Genomic DNA, 18,155 nt, shown 5'->3' with positions numbered 1-18,155 from the left:
TTCACTTTACGTTCTTTACATATTATTAAACTTGGTGATGACTCACAAATCATAATAACATCAAACATTATAATTATTCAAACAATTAAACACTCCAATTTAATTCTTGGATAATTAGTGACCACATAATATTTAAATGTTGAACCTTTTTTAAATCTACCTTGGTGTCAAAGACACCTTAAACGCATAATGCGTTACAAAAACACCTTAAGTGCATTAAGGCACCAACATACAATTTATTCCTCATGTTCATAGACACTTATATAGCTCTTTCCTCATGCTTATAGCATCAATAAAAATTATATGAACCATAATAAAATTCCCTTTTAATATTCCAATCCAAATTAAACATTTAGTTTAATGGCACCAGCATACAATTTATTCCTCATGTTCATAGACACTTATATAGCTCTTTCCTCATGCTTATAGCATCAATAAAAATTATATGAACCATAATAAAATTCCCTTTTAATATTCCAATCCAAATTAAACATTTAGTTTAATTAAACATGCTTTCTATCATGCCATAAATAAAAGTGTGGTTCATATTCAACATGCCAAACTATTATTATTAATCCATCATAAATAAATCATGTTTCATAATTCAATCACCAATATCAACCAAATCACAATTTCCATTCATAATCTAGCATGATACTACTTGTAATCAATTAATCACATCTAGCATGCTACTACATCACCAAAAATATGCTAAGTACGTGAATGTACCTTGAATACGATCTTAATATCGCCACGACTAATAGAAATTACTCACTTCAAAGTCTCCTACAATTTAAAATAATAATAGAGCATTAAAATCCACTCTACAGAAATTTTCAGCAATATATACTCTTATTAAACCACTCATAATTTAATTAAAACAAGCTGAAATTTTATTTAAAACCTCATACTTTAATCCCAATTAATAGGTAATTAAAATTCCTTAAAGAAACTTGATTTTTAATATACTACCAAAAATTCCAACAACATATATTGATGAAAACTTGCTGTAATTAGGCTTTAAAACACTTAAATCAAAGGTTAAACCACTCTAAATCATAATCTTTCAATAATTAATAATTTATGAAATTAGGGTTTCAAAATTGGGGCTTTTTAATTAGAATTAAAATATGAAAATTAAATTACATACTATTATAATCAAACATCATAATATTAATCACAAAACCCATATTTAATAATTAGATCTATGGTTTAAACAAAAATTAAAAAGAAAGATTATTTTATTTATTTATTTTTTTTTTTCCGAATGGAAGGTGGCCGGACAGCAGGCTGGCCACCACTACTGGCTGCTTCCAGCCGCTGGTGGTAGCCGCCACTGCCGGCTGGTGCTGTTGGTGGGCGGCGGTGGTGAATGGAAAACAAGGGGAAGGGGAAAAATAAAGAAAGAAAATAAAAAAAGAGAGAAAAATAAAGGAGAAGGGAGAGAAAGTTTACCTTGGGTTTTCTCCACTCTGAGCAAAGTTTAATTTGCCCAAGTGTTGAATATTTATACTCCTTTCTCTAGAAACCCTTCTTACCTAAACTTTCCCATTTTAACTTTCCTAATCCCTTTCCTAATAAAACTTTATTAAAATAAAACTTTCCTAAATTAAACCCCAACTTTAGTAAAATAAATAATTAAATAAACTTTCCTAAATTAAATTTTCAACTTAATAAAATAATTAATTTAAATAAAACTTTTCTTTTATAAAATATTTCCTAACTTATTTAAAATAAATAATTAAAATATCATAAATAATTCATTTCAAATTATTTGAATGCCCCACAAAATACTTATTTTAAATAAAATACGTATAAAAATACGAGATATTACATACAACTCTTTTTTTTATTTTTTAAATTTTAGCTTTTATAAATATAACTAAAGTAACAACCGTTGACACCATCCTCTATTTAAATTGTACAGATGTCAAGTTGTGGTAAAAAAATTTTCCGCCTAAATTAATTGCTGACATCATATTCTTATTTTTATTTTTACTTATTTTTTACTTTAAATTATTAAATTATATATACGGAGTATATATATTTTTTTAAGACAATTATTATATTATGTTATTTTCTATTTATTTTTTTACATTATTATGGATTTATAAAAAAAACTATCTGGCTTCCAAATAAAATTACTCCCGGTTTAAGAGTACTATTGTATAAAAAAATTTTATATCGTGCATCGCACGGGGCTAATTTAGTTTATAACTATAGTCACCGTGCATGATACGAGATCTAACCTAGTATCAATATTAAACATGTCAACTAATTTGTAAAAATAAAATATTTTACTTGTAATCCGTATACGTAGTGCTCCCTTTATTTTTATTTAAATGTCCCACTTTGACTTTGACACTATTCACCTGCACCACTTTGAATATTGTTTGTGTTTTATATGAAAGACAAAATATGATCAATGAATACTTGTAAGAACCGTCTCAAAGTATAATTTTCAAATATAAACTTTTTATAATTTATACTTGTTAATAATTAAAAGGATAAAACTATATGTAACCCTTAGGCTTGCAAATAAAAAGATAAAAGTGGAAAGAATAGATATTAAATAAACATTTATACACCAATTTACTCATAAACTGTGTATAAATACTCAAATTAATACTATAAAAGTAAGTATCTTAAATGCTTATATAGCATTAGCCTAATTAAAAAATATCATTAATCAAAATTATGCATAGCAAAACGGAGGGAATAATACAAATCGTTGTGCACTTGTGCATAAGGGTGTCAATTCGGACGATCGGATCGGGTCGGGTCAATTTTTAAAGTTAAGTCATACTAAATTATTATGTCTACGCGAGTCTAAATATGAATCGAATATTTTTCGGATCAGGTCAGGTTGGATGTGTTTTTAACACCTCTACTTATGCATATGCAATTCTCGACTTCTTTCCGCAAGACAAACTGCCAAAGTCTATTGTGTAACATGTATTTGTTCGGACTTGCTGTGTCCCTTTCTATCTGACCACTTTGTTTGTGTAATTTGGGATATTGGACTTCTATTAAATGTGGGAATTTGTGGGCCAATTATAATTGACATTCTACGGCCCTTACTTATGTTATGGGCTTTAATCCTTGTTGGGCCCACTTCTGTGATATGTCCAGCTAGGACCAAATCACAATAAAATGACTTAAGAAATTTCTACACTTTTTTTTGGAGAAAAAAAACATGAACCGTGAATTCCTGACACGTGTGCGGTCAGGAAGATATTTTCATTTTTTCCAGAAAATTATTGGCATCCTGTGATCTGGTAAACTCCAACCTTTGTAGTTTACTTTCATTTTGCATATGTTAAATCATACTGTACTAAAAATATGGTCCTTACCTTCTATGTTTCCAAATCAAGTGTATAATTGATCCTTGTTACCTAACAGTAGTTCTTTGACTCAATACTTTGTTTCCTCTTGGTAGTGTATTCTAATCACTCATCTAAAATAAAATATCGCAGTTTTTTGTTGGTCGTGTAACATCGGAGTATGAACATGTAATGTAAAAACCAAATTTGATTAGGAAACTTTTAATTATATAATATAACAAATTTAAATTTTTTCCATAAAGTTTTTTTACTAAGCATAATTATGAAAAGAAATCAAAATAAGTACACTACTATATGTAGAGTTTATAACTTTATACTAGTTTGTCTTCCAAGGTTACTATATTAGGTTAATTTCCCCAATACTGAATCTTGTTTGATACTTGCACTAGTTGAGCACTTGAGCTATAGAAAATAACCAGAAGATTACAGTGATTCATTATCATTTATCAACCTTATAGGTCAGGCTTCCAATAATGCTATTATCAATTCAATGGATGCTCAATTTTACTTATTCGTAGATGATGTATCAAAACTTAAAGATTATAGAATCTCATTTATATCAATTTTCTATTTTGGTTCTTTATGCAGAAAACTAACACACAAATACTTTGTATATAGATTCAATTTTACATATAAATTTCCTAAGATTATTCCTAACACGTAATTGAAATACTACAAGAAGTGAAGAAAGTTACAATACTATACGGTAGATCTAACTCCAAAGCTTTCTGTTAGAAAATTGAAACAAACAAAATTCATATATCCTATTCTTGCAAAGATGATTTATCACATCGTCCTTACTCCTCTTTTCATATAATCATATTGTATAATTAACAATAAAGGTTTTTGAAACAACTCTTTATAACAGTTGTAGTTGACTAGTTGGATTATCATTACGCTTTTATCGTTATACAATCTTAGTATCGATTTTTTGAAAAACCAACTACAAAGCCTAATGTTGATTGCTTTGACAATTACTTTGTACCATATTTAAAATTAGAATTTTTTTTATTTTTTATTTTTTATTTTTTTTGCAACATCAATTTCAGCATAATTGATTTTCATTTACATAGGGAGTTTGAAAAAACAAGAGGACATATCACAAATATATCCCTATCAAGTATCAAGCGTCAATTGTATCAAACACCTCAAATGTGAACCAACAAACAAGACAACGGATAATCCTTCCTTTCTCGGTGGTTAAACAGTCAAAAACTTTGAATCAACTTCTTCATTTTTTTTTTTTTTTTTTTTTTTTTTTTTGGAAAAGTTCAAGCTCCAATTAAAATTAGATATGCTTAAAAAGATTAAGGGATTGCATTAATGTACTAACGATCCTACTAGCCAATAGATTGGTCCAAAACTCCACTTCTTATCCCTTATAGCAATGCCAATTTGCTAGACAAGGATAATGCCGTGCATTACATGCTTAAAGGAAAAAAAAAGTCACTCTAAATACCATTAATAGCAAATAAATAAAGATCGAGACAAGAAAAAAGAAAAAAAAAGAAGAAGAAGTTAGGACAATTTACTAACTCATTAGGAGGCAGCACTAATTGTTTCATGCCCTTAAATCTCATCTCTCAAGTACCCAAGAACATATGGTGTTATAATTTGATGCGTGCACAACTCTAACAAAGAGTTTTAATACTCACACACGGATTGGAGTATAATCAGACGTACGTAGAAACTTTGTATTAACAACTAACACACGGTAAAAAAAAAAACATGATATTACATATCAACACAAACCAACTAATTGATCTTCTTTCCAATACAAGTTTTACTCTTTCAATTTGTAATCAAATAATTAAACTTTATCAAACAACTCTATTTTGACACTAATTTATTAGATCATTTTTAACTACATATTATAATTTATGGGAAAAAAAAAATGATTATGAGAGATTTTTTAAAAATAATTTCAATATACAAGTATATGTATTTTCAAATTATTTTTCTCGTTGAATATTAAATATATTAACAAGTTAAGTATTTTTTTATCCTTGAATAATAGACACAATCAAACGTGACAATTTTGTTTCTCAAAGTTCGACTCAGTTACTATTCCTGCGGACAAAATAAAATAAGTTTAATTACGGAGTATATTTTATGGTTAATATAATAGAAATAAATTAAGATGTGAGATCTTATTAGATTTCCCATATTATAACATTTTCAAATATTAAATTTTTTTTATAATTTTCAATTATATATTACCGAAAATATTCATGATCATGGTCATATTGATATAAAATGTTCATTAAAAATTGGCTAATATAAAGTGAATCGAATAGAGTACTCGTAGTAATTATTTGAAAAGGAAGAAAGATTTTTCTTTTTTTTTTTTTAAACGTTAATCAAACATTGCCTAATTTGTCTGCCTGTCTCTGAATATGGACAGGTGTTTGGCTACTAGTGACTAATGAGTGGGATTTTTAAGCAGCAATACACGGAAAGCAATGATATCATCTCGAAAGGCAGTAATTACATTTTGCAAACCAAAAATTACTTTATAAATTTATTTATTGGGTCAAACTCAAAGTAGCCAATAAATAAAAATTCACTCTTGCACATTTTAAGAGAGAGAAAATAGAACAAAAACAATATACAAATAAGGAAGAAGATTTCACTGTCAATAAATTTAGTTTTTCAAGGCATATAAAAATAACAAAATATAATTTTCCAGTTATCATAAGAAGAGGATTCTCGTGAAAAGAGGGCTCACAGGCCAATAAAGCCCATATTTTCACCATCATTCATGCTTGTTTGCCTCCTTATTTAGTTTCATCTTCTACCATTTCTTCATTCTCCATTATTATTGATCTTTGCAGCTTTTGGGTGTAATTCCTATTTCAAAGGTAACAACTTTCCTTATGCCACTCTTGTTATATTTTTACGCGCGAGATTTGATCTCATGTGTTGAGTACCACCTGTCAAGACTTTATGTTGGATGATATTGCAAATTATTTGTTTTTTGTTTATAATGTTGCAAATTATTTGTTGTTTGTTTATAATGTTGCTTGTTTTAGTGGGTTTACTTTGTTAATGGAGTTTTAATTATAGTTTTTGTAGTACCAATATAACACATGGAACAATTATTTTAGAAATTAAGTACAATTTTGTGATCTAATTACTTTACTTTGGTTTACTTGGTTGCTTAGATTGGAGTTGGTACTTTATTTGTTTTCTTAGGATTCTTCAATCTTCATCATTATCATTTTATCTTTATTCAGGTCTTCTGATTTGTGGGTCATTGCTAAAAATAAAAATCACCCAAAAAAGGAAAAAAGTTTGAATTTTTGGGATGGATTCTTATTGTGCAACAATTGGAGCAAATACCAAATTAGCAAGAACTGGTAAAAATTATGGAGAAAATTGTATTTGGGGAGAGAAAATCAGAGGTAGTTTAAAAAATGGCAATGTGTTGGCAAATCATTTGCCAAGGAGCTTGAAGAATGATCAAAGAGGCAGAAAGATTAACCCTGGTGTTGCTTTTTCTGTCTTGACATCAAACAATGCCACTGAGACACTTGTAAGTTCAATTTTATTGTAATTTATCTTTTCAGTCTTTAATTTGATTTGATTCATGCCCTTGTACAAGTTATGTTGATCATTATATCATTATATGTGTGTAAAGTGTCACACTTCGACGTCATTAAATCTATTTTTGTTAACACGTTCTGCATTTGTACTCGTATTTTTTTATGCCTTAGTTCAATATGTTTTTGTATGACCAGTTTGGTCTAAACTAATATGATCACGCATATTCAATCTATTATCGTATATCTGTATGACCACCCGTAGTTCAATCTATTGTTGTTGTTAATATTTCATATGATGTGTGTACTATTCCAAAGAAAAATTAGTAGGTCCTTTATTTCAACCTTCAAAACATTTAAATTTATTGCAGATTAGGGAGGCACCAATCGTCGAAAGGAAAAGTGCTGATCCTAAAAATGTGGCATCAATTATATTGGGAGGAGGTGCAGGAGCTCAGTTATTTCCACTTACCAGCAGAACAGCAACACCTGCTGTAAGTAGACCTTTGGAAATATGTATAGAACTATGAAGAGTAATATTATGGACCAATTGTGTAAATGTTATGCACATAAATGTTGTGCAACAAATAAAGTTTTGTATCAGGTTTTTGGTATGGACCATGTATATTAAATAAAGTATGATGCAGGTTCCTGTTGGAGGATGCTACAGGCTTATTGATATTCCAATGAGTAACTGCATCAACAGTGGTATAAACAAAGTATTCATATTAACTCAGTTCAATTCAGCTTCCCTTAATCGCCACATATACCGTACTTATCATGGGAACGGTATCAACTTTGGTGACGGATTTGTGGAGGTAAACTTCTGATGCAGTATACCATAGCCCAATTTAAAATGTAGATTTGAATTTTTTTTTTAATCATATGTGAGTAGCAAGATTGACCGTGAATTATGTAACAGGTTTTGGCAGCTACACAAACACAAGGAGAAGCTGGAAAGAACTGGTTCCAAGGAACAGCTGATGCTGTCAGACAATTTATATGGCTGTTTGAGGTAGGAAAGTTGATTTCATAGTTCTTTTACTGTTATTAGGATACATAGATTCAGAAATATTGGACTGTAGGAAAAGGGTATGTGCTGAATGTCTCTAATTTATACAGGATGCGAGGAATAAGAATATTGAGAATATTCTGATCTTGTCTGGTGATCAGCTCTATAGAATGGACTACATGGATCTTGTGCAGGTTCTGAATGAGTTTCTTCTTGATTTCAATTATATAAACTGGTCATCATATAATGATATTAACTACCTTTCGATCAATTACTTGCAGAATCACATTGACAGAAACTCTGATATCACAGTTTCTTGTGTTCCTGTGGGTGAGAGGTATGCTAGCATTTCCATCTTTGGTGGTTAATATTCTTTCATACTCCGAATATTTCTTTGTTCATATATTTATATAAGTTACCTGTTTGTATTTGGCTTCAAATTTACGCCTTCTCCCAGTCGTGCATCGGATTATGGACTGATGAAGATAGACAGCAGAGGACGAATTGTCCAATTTTGGGAGAAACCTAAGGGAGCTGATTTGGAAGCAATGGTGACCTATATTTCTATGATTTTTCATGTTCTTTGTCCACACAACTTGAAATGGTGAACCCTAAATCCTTTTCGCTGTCTGATTTGCTGCAGAAAGTGGACACACAAGTCCTGGGATTATCTCGAGAAGATGCTTCAAATAGTCCTTACATTGCATCCATGGGAGTTTATGTGTTTAAGACAGATGTTTTACTTAAGCTTCTGAAACAGTCATACCCAAAATCCAACGACTTTGGGTCTGAAATCCTTCCTTCTGCTGTAAAGGAACAGAATATTCAGGTATGTCATGATTAAAATGGTCTCTTGCCGATTTTCCTTCTCTTTGTTGGATTTATTACTCTTCTATCACCATACATGATACCAGCATTCTGAAATACAAAGTGGTTTTTTTTTGGGTCTTATCAGGCATATCTGTTCAGAGACTACTGGGAAGATATCGGAACCCTGAAGACTTTCTTTGATGCTAATTTAGCACTCACCAAAGAGGTGATCAAGCTTCTTAATCCACAGCTTGATAAGTCATCTATATAAAACATGCCTGCATTGATATTGAGATAAACTGTTGAATAACACAAATCATCTTGTTTTATTTTCAAACAGTCACCAAAATTTCAGTTTTATGACCCAAAGACGCCCTTCTACACATCCCCTCGGTTCCTACCACCTACGAAAATGGACAAGTGCAAGGTATGCTCTACTCTAATAACCTCTGTTTCATAGTAGATGCAGTCACTAGTAAGATTAATGACCTTATTTGAATTGTACAGATTAAGGATGCTATTATTTCCCATGGATGCTTCCTGCGAGAATGTACAGTTGAGCACTCTATCGTGGGAGAAAGGTCACGTTTGGACTCTGGTGTAGAGCTTAAGGTATAGATCTAGAAGTTTCCTATCTATCAAACTGTGTAGTAGTATGGAACTTCTTTTTCTCCTTTTTCCTGCTCTTTTCAGCAATATCTGAAAAGCTGTTTCTTTGGCCTTCTAGGATACCTTGATGATGGGTGCAGACTACTATCAAACTGAATCTGAGATCGCATCTCTTTTAGCAGAGGGTAAGGCACCAATTGGGATTGGCCGAAACACGAAAATCAGGTACACAATCTTGTCAGATTGGATTGCTGATCACACTTAACAGTATTTTTTTGCTCTACTGAAAATAATTCAGATTACTATAGCATTTGAAAACAGTTTTATTACATGTGTGTCTATAAAAGGCGATTCTTTCCTTTTGCAGGAACTGTATCATTGACAAGAATGCGAAGATAGGTAAAGATGTGATCATCACCAACAAAGATGTGAGCATACTTTACCTTATATATCCACCTTTATATGCCTTTTGTTTATTCTTTAATGCTTTTATTGAGAACATGCACATTATTGTAAAGCACAAGACTGAACACTCGTCTTTTTTCGCTACATTTTAAGGGTGTTGTGGAAGCTGATAGGCCAGAACAAGGGTTCTATATTCGATCAGGAATCACCATTGTAGTGGAGAAGGCAACCATTGAAGATGGCACCATCATATAGTCATCTTCCAAGTTCAGCAATGAAACATCTTTCATACATTAAGGCTTGAAACAGGGGATTCGGATTAGGAACCTTCAGAGGACATTATGTCAAAAGGTGAGAAGTACCGTGAGCATGGACTACAACGAACGAGCTGCCAGAGATCATATATCGCCGTATGCCTTGTATGTTCAACTAGAGACCAGCTTGGCTATGCTGTGTACAAAAGAGAAAAGTGGAGAAATAATAATAAGCTGACCTCATGCTTTTATAATCATACTACTACTACTACTACTAGAACTACATTATATAGCAACATTCTGTCTGAAATGAGAGTTTTTGGAGTAGGGAATAATTATGTGTTCAACTGTCAAATAATCATAGATTGAAATCTTGTATCAAACTTAAGTTTATACATCAATAAAAAAGTTGTACACTTTTGGGAATTACACAAATTCTTTCATGCTTCTTTATATTTTATACTCTATCCTTTGCTTGACCATAATATCCCACATTTATGGATTTTTTTTTTCTCTCTCTCTTTTACGGAGTAAATAAATTACTTAGATTTAATATTCAATAATTAGTTATTTTCTTAAAATTAAAAATTTAGTAGATCTGTGCAGCATTTGTGGTATTAAATGTGAACTAAATCAATAAAATGATGTGATGATTTTCATAGCCATGTGGCACATAGTGAAAATTTCAAGGAACAAAACCAAAACACGGAAGGTAGCTTAATTAGTTATTCAGTTACAAATTTGCAAGCAATGTAACCATTATTTTTTCTCTTCTTGAAAAATAAAAGATGGAGAATGATTCAAAAGACTATTCCTCCGCTCTCCAAACCTACCTTAACAGCATCTCCATCTCCTCCTTGCCTGGCATCAGAGATGCACCTGGTTAGCACCCTTCATTTCTTCGACAATTATCTAGTTGTTGTCATGTTTGTACGTTACTAGATCATTATCATATTACATTATCAACGTGACTATAATCTCGATGGAGGGTGTAATATTACTCACAATTGTCACAAGTCGAAATCAATGTTGTTGGTGCACCAGATTTTAATTTGTTGTGATCTTTTTGTTCACATAATGTTTTATGTTATCTAAATAGATTAACTCCCCTTCTTTATTATTCTAACCTGCTGAACTATGTATTGATGGCACAAGTACTGGAAGTAAAGGCTGGGGATTCACTAAGAGATGCAATACGCTTGCTGTATGAGAAGAATGTAGCAGTAGCACTCATCACAAACAACTCTAGTGCTAAAAATGCTGCCATTTCAAAGCTCTCGGATCGCTACATTGGTGTCATTAGTTTTGCTTCCATTGTCCTATGGTGCATACAGGTACAGTACCCTACTTGTCAAGTATACAAAACTACCAGTCATCAGATAGTTTATTTGGATATCAGTCACGATTTATCGTTTATTTGTATGCACAAGCTCCATATGTTATATGTACACCCGTACAGGAACAACAGATAACCATATCAATGCTACAAGATTAATTTCTATTGTATAAACAGATGAACCAATGGAATAAATAACAATCTCTTGCTTGTTTATTTTTGATAGTAAACATTATTTACTTCATCAATTTCTAAATTTGTCCAGTTTTTCAGTCCTGGTACTGTGGTCATTTAGTGATGATGAAATACTGCAGAGGCTTAAAAAGTATGAAACTAGTCAAAGACAAAAGGAAGCTAGACAACATGCTTTTGAAGGCTTCTTCTCGAGGCTAGATCAAAATCCTGATTTGAAGCAAGCTAAGGTACAATTTTCAACTCCTTCTGTCCTTCGGAAGAATTATACAATAGCCACTAGAGACTTTTTAATAAACATGTTATGTCATCATATAATAATTCAATAGGTGGGAGAGCTAGCGAAATACTTCCTATGGGATCCATACATTCCTGTGCATTTGGAAGACGATACTCTCTTTCAAGTGCTCCTGCTGCTATCTAAGCATCAGCTCCTTGTTCTGCCTATCATAGAACGAGCCACAGATCAAGTTATCGGTTTCATTTCACAGGTAATCTTCTTTCCAAAGCTTTACAGATAGATTTTCCATAATTAAGACTGCAAAGATCTTCATTTTATAGTGCTGCAGAGAACTTATTATCTTCAGTTTGGTGTAGCAGAATGCAGTAGTCAAGTTCCTTCTCCGATCAAGTGGGTTAGAGTGGTTTGACAGCATAGCTAACGTTTCCTTGTCAAAATTTCGGTACTAAAACAAGTTCAAGGATTGTATATTTTAGAAAAAACATTGAAAACACTAATCCAAGCAACATTAATGTCTATGACAGATTTCAGAGGAAGAACTCTGTCTTTCAAGTACATGGAGATCAAAGTATTTCAGAAGCATTGTTAGTTCTGTCGGAAAACAGATTCGCTAGTGTTGCTGCAGTAGACAGAATGACTGGAGAGGTGATTGGAACAGTAAGAAAAGATGACATCACCCTTCTAAACAACTATCAACTGTTTTCTAAATCCAAGTGAGTTACATCCTTAGTAGTATTACCTGTAACTGTACTACTGTAGGCTCATTTTCGACGAGTTGTTGCTAAAACAGTTTCTCTTGCTCTTGTTATAGGACTATGACTTTGGCAGAGTTCATTAAAATAGCCAGCAATGAGGACAGCTACAACCTTATTACTGAGAATCAGCAGCATGATCTGGTGGCCCAAAGTCTCCGCCTAAGAAATAATTTTATCCCGAGAATGGATTCACCAGTCATCCACAAAGAAACCGACTCCCTTAAGCAGGTCATGGTAAAAATGACAGAGACAAACAGTGAATCCAGCTGCATAGTTGATGAATCGAACAGAATGATCGCTGCCCTTACCTTAAAAGACATTATCATAGAGTTTGCTCCCCCTTGTTTGGAATCGAGGATCAATGGAGGTGGGTTCTTTGAATTCGCTTTACAGAATACTGGGTGCCATATAGAAAATGGTACCTTAGTGTCTGACCAGTAAGTCCCTCTGTGCCTTTTTTCTTTCTGTAATTTAAGGTGAAGTGAAGATGCTGTAGAATTGACTGTTCTAATCAGGTCGGTTGAATGTCACAAGCCCTGTCGAGTTAGGCTTCTTATTATTGTGTGATCTTAAAACTGTACGATTATGTGGTGTGGAGCTCAATGCTCAAGCTGTGTACAACCTTGCAATCTAATTTTCAGCTGTCTGACTCAATTCTGATATTTAGGGTCTCCAGTCGGATGCTTGGAGTTAAACTGAATTTCACAGCAGAGATTATAACCATCAGCCATCTGATAAACAACCTCGAATGAAAATTATCATGCCAAAGGCAATCTATATAGTCTCAAACCACAAACTAGGCAAATGGAGTACAAAAATTTACAAAGAAAGCACAATAGAATTGAAATATCAACAAAGGATCCCTTTATAATGAATTAATTGACAAAAGATAACTGACCACATCAAACTACAGCAGAAACACTGGGGATCATTTGGGAACTCTCCCTAACCTGTTCGGAGATGCCGATTAAGAAATTTATGCCTCACATAGCCTCCAAAGAATTAAATCATCCCTCGTTGTTGAGAAATGACACCATTGTCTTCGCAAATCATTTCAGGCTCGGTTGCAGAAAAATGATGCCTACTTGGATTCTAGACCCAAAAAAAGAGGTCCTGCCACAGAGTGGCTGCATCCAGGAGGAAAAACACTTCTGCAGGATCCGCCATTGTAAAGAACCCCACTGTGAAAAATGTAGAGTGCTAGTGTTCTCTAAAATATAATCCTGTCCACCAGTTGTTGGATTAAGAAATAAATTAAGGATAGTTCTATACATCCACATTATACAATCGCCAAGAGCATCTCCCAACGGTTTAATTTTGGTAGTCATTGCAGACGTATGTTAGTACTCCTTGGTATTCCAAACTACAATGGATCCTCTTTTCTTAAATTCGCATGATTGGATTCCATTCATGGCTTTCCCCATCAATGCCATGGCAGCAATACTTGGGAACTGTTTCTTTGCAAGCTCATCCTGCCCTATCTTCAAGCGATGAGGCTCACAGATCACCAGGGGTTCAGGATTACTTGGTGGGGGAGCAGTACTCTTCTGACACCATCTCTGAATCCAAGAACAACCGAGCATACTTCGGTTCCTGTTTGTTGCCACCAGGGATGAGGACCCACCATTTCTTGGAGACTCCACATTTTGATCTATCTCCATCTGTGCCTTGCCATGATGCTTGTGTAACTTGGCATCAAAGCTCTCTCTATTGTGTTTTGTTATTCTGTTGAAGAATGTATTAAATTTCTCATGCGAAGAGCCTTCCCCCATATCTGAACTCTTGGTACCAACCCCTAATGAATCAGAAGAACTTACCTTCAGACGCTTAATCCATCTGGTACCCGAATCTGGGCCAAGAGAACGTTCTTGTCGGGTATTACTCTCAGACCTTGAGGTCTGTTCATGAGATGAGAAGAGCTGTTTAGTATTCAAACTACGGACTCTTGAAGTACTTGGGTCTTTTCCATCTGTTGAACTTACTGCAGGTTGAAGCCCAGGTTGCTCTTCTGCCTCTTTATTTATGTCAGGTATCTCTGTGATAGGCCTTTTGCTTCTGGTTTTCTCTGAGCTTGAATCACAGGCAGCTGGTGGGCTACTTTCAGCCATAGTATCATCCTGCATGCAAAGCATCAGGCAACTACATGAGCTTATATAATTTGAAAAAGCACACTTTTGTCAGACAGTTTATAATTATTCCAAATGAAATGCTTCGAAACACCAGTATCCCATCAAAACTAGTAGATATTGGCATATTGCATGTACAAGTATTCTTGTTAAATGATCATGCAACCCATAATCAACAAGAATCAAAGAAATAGATACCTTAGTCGATGGGGATGGTTCCATACCTGTAATAAAATAAAGAAACATGCTGAATTAGTTTAAGAGAATTGCTCTAGAACAGCTCAACTTCCTGCTTAGCTAAAAAAAAGAAATAGAGGCATTGTTCAGCAAAGTCTAAAACTACATTGAGAGAGCAGCAAAATACCCAATAGAATATGCCGGTTCTTAGAAGCTTCTACTTGCATTCCATTAGTTTCAGCAGATGCTTCATTCCTTGAGCCCGTTTTACAGATGGAAGGATTTGCAGTATTTTCCTTCTCTTCACTATCATCAGTGGAGGTCCACAGAGGTTGGATCTTCACTCCTCTTGAACGAGGAGCAACGTTAGTAAACATGCTAAAAGGCCCACCAAATGTCTTCTCTTCTTGATGAGCTGAAGTTGGTTCAACCATCACCTGATGTCCTTTTGACATATTAACACAAGTTTCTTTGGTGAATAGAATGTGATGGGCTCTCTGAGAAATTTTGGGAGTATCTCCAGGTGAATTCTCCACAGAATCAACCATTGTACAAATCCTCATAGTCTCTACATTGCGGAAAGAACATGGGACGCTATCGAGGGGTTGGCCCCCATTTTGAGACTGCTGCTTGAGAAAAAAGGACTGAAAATTCTTTTTCCCTGAGGGACAACCATGTTGCAACCGTAGTCCATCACTCAGTCCAGAATCATGACAAAGGTCATTTCCCATTTTCTTTTCATGAAACAGGACTGAAGAGGATTTTTGATACTTGCAACGATCCTGACTAAAACATGTGAAATTATCATTCGAAAAGTGTCGTTCAAATACCACAACTGGCTTTGATGCATCAGATTTGTTATTATTAAAAGATCTTGATACACCTTTGCCTTTCTGTTCTTGGAATAAACTCGACATAGCTTGTTGCTTGCTATTCCTCAAATTGAAATCCCTTGAAGTATCCTCTTTACCAACAGCTAAGGTTAGAGCCATGGACTTGTGGCCAAACTCGTGATCAACTTCTGTCCCAACTGTTGAGGCACTCTCTTTGTATTGGCCAAGGGTGAGACTTGGAAAAGATAAATTACTGAGTTTATTCTTAAAATTTCCCAAATTTCCCAGTTTCTTAGTCAAATGTTCGTTAGCACATCCCCCGGTTTTTATTTCTTCAGGACTTTTACTTACTCCTTTCCCAGATTGAAGACTATCTTCTGTCTTAAGCCCACTTTGCACCAGGGAACCTCTTGTATCAACATGTCCTTTATTGTAGCGCAAAAATGAGGAATTGTCAGCAATTGATCCTGACTTAGAACTGTTATTTATCCAGCGGGGCATCCAACTCGGCTGATGGGCTTGTAAGGATGTCATCGATGTTGCATCCTCGTCATGAGAAGGCCTAGCAGCATGATCAGACATGTAGCTAGAAAATGCAAGTATCCTTTGCTAGTTTCTACTCTTCCTTAAAGCACTTTACTTACTCTCAAGATGCAATTTCCCCCTGAAATGCATACATGCAATCAAAATTCATTTTACAGAAAAATAAATGAATTCAAAGCTAATCAAACATTCAGGCATATATCCATGCATTAAGGTGAGCTCATGTACATCAATCAAGTTTCTCCATCAAGTCAGGTACCATGTTAACTCCTTATACAAAATCCTGACTTGAACGAAAATTTCCCAAGAACAACAGGTGAACTCAACAACAGTTTACTAGAGAGCAAGTAATATTAGTATAACATGACCAAGAATTGGATTGCAGCCAACTTCCAACACAGTATTACATCCTTAAGAAAATTCTTCTTAAGACAAAACAAAGAAGATTTGACATTGATTATTATCCCAGAACCCTTGGATTACATAGAGGAAAAGAACAAAGTGAGCCTTAAGACCTATGACCTATGTCAGAGGCAGACTGACTGTGCCATCAACCAAGGACAACCTCCCACCAGTGATCTGACATCAAAAATCAGCAGCCTTACTCATTTGAATTTATTTCCTTTACACCCTTAATTGTAATTTGTAAGTACATCACTATAATACTAGTTTGTGATCAATATAATAATAATAATAATAATAATAATAATAAATATACATATTTACTTCGTTCATTTTTAGTCGGGATTAATAGTTTTATCGTGTAAACTCCGTTGTTGAATTATCAATAAAGCTTTGGATCACGTGCCTAGAAGACATATTCGGTCCCTAGTTTCTTAAAAGGATAATGAAGCTCTGCTATCTGCTATGTACACGTCTGACAAAGTTTACTCCTTTATTTATTTCCTCACAACAGACCCAGCAAACTTAAACTCCAAAGTTCAAGATAGATAGCCATAGACTATTCAAATTCAAAAAAGGTCACAAAAAACCCATCTGGGTCTAGCTGCATACAAGTCAATTTCATGCTCCAAGAACTTAATGATGTAAACGAGATGTGACCTCGGGTTTCAGATACCACCCCAAGAACTTTATTCAAATTTTCATATATGGTTGGCCACACGGTGTGGTAGGGTTACTCGGTCGGTAACTGATTATTCAATCAGTGTTTTGGTATGTGTCAGCTTAGTGTTAAAAATTTCAACTACCTAAACTAATTAAAATCCACAGAACATAATTAATCACGAATTTACCATAATCGACAAATGTTTAGTACTTTAACATATAAAATTACCAAAATTCAGATCATATGAACTTAATTGAATTTCACTTAATTGAGTTCCACCCAATTGTAATACCCACATTCAGCAAATGAAAAAGAACAGAAAAAATCCCAAATATACAAAACAAGAACATTGAAATCCTATGAATTGGCAGATCAAAATGAAAAAAAAAAAGCAGGGAATTCAAAGTAATGAAGATGAACTGACCTGAAGAAGAAGAAAGTTAGGAGATTATTGGTGCATCCAGATAAACAAATAATGTTAGAAGTATGGAGATGGATATGATTTTCCTTTTCAAGTAATTACTACAACAGTTGTACAACTTGTTGGGAATTTGGGACCTTTTTTAATAAGTGTATAATGTATGGTCTTAATATGAAGAATATGATTTTGTGGATGATATTGCTTTGATGAGGGCAGTCGACGGAAGAAAAGGTCATGGTGTCAATTCATATGGTTCTACACTTACAAGTTGGTACTACAAAGACACAAAGTGTTTTTGTGATGTGGAGCTTTTCTTCCCCTATTCCATTAGTGTAATGTGTGTTTGGTATTATCGGCAATTTTCCGTTTTTGGTTTTGAAGATTTTTAATTAAATGAATAGGTTGTGTCATAAATTTATATTTATTGTGTTTATATTAGAGATTTTAATTTTGGAAATTGATTACCGATTATTAGCGGTTTTTTTTTTT

General features: G+C 33.6%; 3 protein-coding genes across 6 annotated transcripts; 2 read left to right on the top strand and 1 right to left on the bottom strand.

Moving 5' to 3' along the window:
• Nucleotides 1-5,928: 5,928 nt before the first annotated feature.
• Nucleotides 5,929-10,411, top strand: LOC145588147 (glucose-1-phosphate adenylyltransferase large subunit 1-like). The gene is made up of 15 exons (XM_081644793.1): nt 5,929-6,205; nt 6,581-6,879; nt 7,258-7,380; nt 7,534-7,704; nt 7,809-7,901; nt 8,009-8,092; nt 8,180-8,235; nt 8,356-8,449; nt 8,542-8,727; nt 8,854-8,934; nt 9,049-9,135; nt 9,216-9,320; nt 9,436-9,542; nt 9,685-9,745; nt 9,876-10,411. The coding sequence occupies exons 2-15, from the start codon at nt 6,652-6,654 to the stop codon at nt 9,975-9,977; spliced, it is 1,578 nt and encodes a 525-aa protein (XP_081500919.1). The 5' UTR covers nt 5,929-6,205; nt 6,581-6,651; the 3' UTR covers nt 9,978-10,411.
• Nucleotides 10,412-11,121: 710 nt separating this feature from the next.
• On the top strand, nt 11,122-12,941 carry LOC145589114 (SNF1-related protein kinase regulatory subunit gamma-1-like). The gene is made up of 6 exons (XM_081645676.1): nt 11,122-11,310; nt 11,627-11,734; nt 11,834-11,995; nt 12,105-12,187; nt 12,270-12,458; nt 12,557-12,941. The coding sequence occupies exons 1-6, from the start codon at nt 11,122-11,124 to the stop codon at nt 12,939-12,941; spliced, it is 1,116 nt and encodes a 371-aa protein (XP_081501802.1).
• Nucleotides 12,942-13,232: 291 nt separating this feature from the next.
• Nucleotides 13,233-17,816, bottom strand: LOC145589858 (uncharacterized). 4 transcript variants are annotated; one of them, XM_081646548.1, is made up of 6 exons: nt 17,670-17,816; nt 14,991-16,300; nt 14,825-14,850; nt 14,483-14,617; nt 14,318-14,398; nt 14,065-14,225 (listed from the first exon to the last, which is right to left on the bottom strand). In XM_081646548.1, exons 2-6 carry the CDS (start codon nt 16,216-16,218, stop codon nt 14,208-14,210), a joined length of 1,488 nt encoding a protein of 495 aa, XP_081502674.1. In that variant the 5' UTR covers nt 16,219-16,300; nt 17,670-17,816; the 3' UTR covers nt 14,065-14,207. The 4 variants fall into 4 exon arrangements, with proteins under 4 accessions (XP_081502672.1, XP_081502671.1, XP_081502674.1 ...); XM_081646546.1 differs by having other exon boundaries at nt 13,233-14,398; XM_081646547.1 differs by having other exon boundaries at nt 14,318-14,617.
• Between the last annotated feature and the right edge of the window lie 339 nt (nt 17,817-18,155).

The sequence above is a fragment of the Chenopodium album genome, chromosome 17 (genome assembly GCF_948465745.1).
Source record: "Chenopodium album chromosome 17, dcCheAlbu1.1, whole genome shotgun sequence".
Lineage (NCBI taxonomy): Eukaryota > Viridiplantae > Streptophyta > Magnoliopsida > Caryophyllales > Amaranthaceae > Chenopodium > Chenopodium album.
Note: the sequence above shows the minus strand (reverse complement) of the source record. Positions and strands in the feature narration are given on the sequence as shown.

Excerpts from the sequence above, each read along its gene's own strand:
- LOC145588147 (XM_081644793.1), top strand. The coding sequence starts at position 6,652 with ATGGATTCTTATTGTGCAACAATTGGAGCAAATACCAAATTAGCAAGA. Across the intron at positions 7,902-8,008 it reads AATTTATATGGCTGTTTGAG|GATGCGAGGAATAAGAATAT; the intron begins GTAGGAAAGTTG and ends TAATTTATACAG. Across the intron at positions 8,236-8,355 it reads TGTGTTCCTGTGGGTGAGAG|TCGTGCATCGGATTATGGAC; the intron begins GTATGCTAGCAT and ends GCCTTCTCCCAG.
- LOC145589114 (XM_081645676.1), top strand. The coding sequence starts at position 11,122 with ATGGCACAAGTACTGGAAGTAAAGGCTGGGGATTCACTAAGAGATGCA. Across the intron at positions 11,735-11,833 it reads CTGATTTGAAGCAAGCTAAG|GTGGGAGAGCTAGCGAAATA; the intron begins GTACAATTTTCA and ends ATAATTCAATAG. Across the intron at positions 12,188-12,269 it reads GTTTCCTTGTCAAAATTTCG|ATTTCAGAGGAAGAACTCTG; the intron begins GTACTAAAACAA and ends TGTCTATGACAG.
- LOC145589858 (XM_081646545.1), bottom strand. The coding sequence starts at position 16,218 with ATGTCTGATCATGCTGCTAGGCCTTCTCATGACGAGGATGCAACATCG. Across the intron at positions 14,851-14,990 it reads GAACCGGCATATTCTATTGG|GTATGGAACCATCCCCATCG; the intron begins GTATTTTGCTGC and ends ATTTTATTACAG. Across the intron at positions 14,618-14,824 it reads AACCATCCCCATCGACTAAG|GATGATACTATGGCTGAAAG; the intron begins GTATCTATTTCT and ends CTTTGCATGCAG.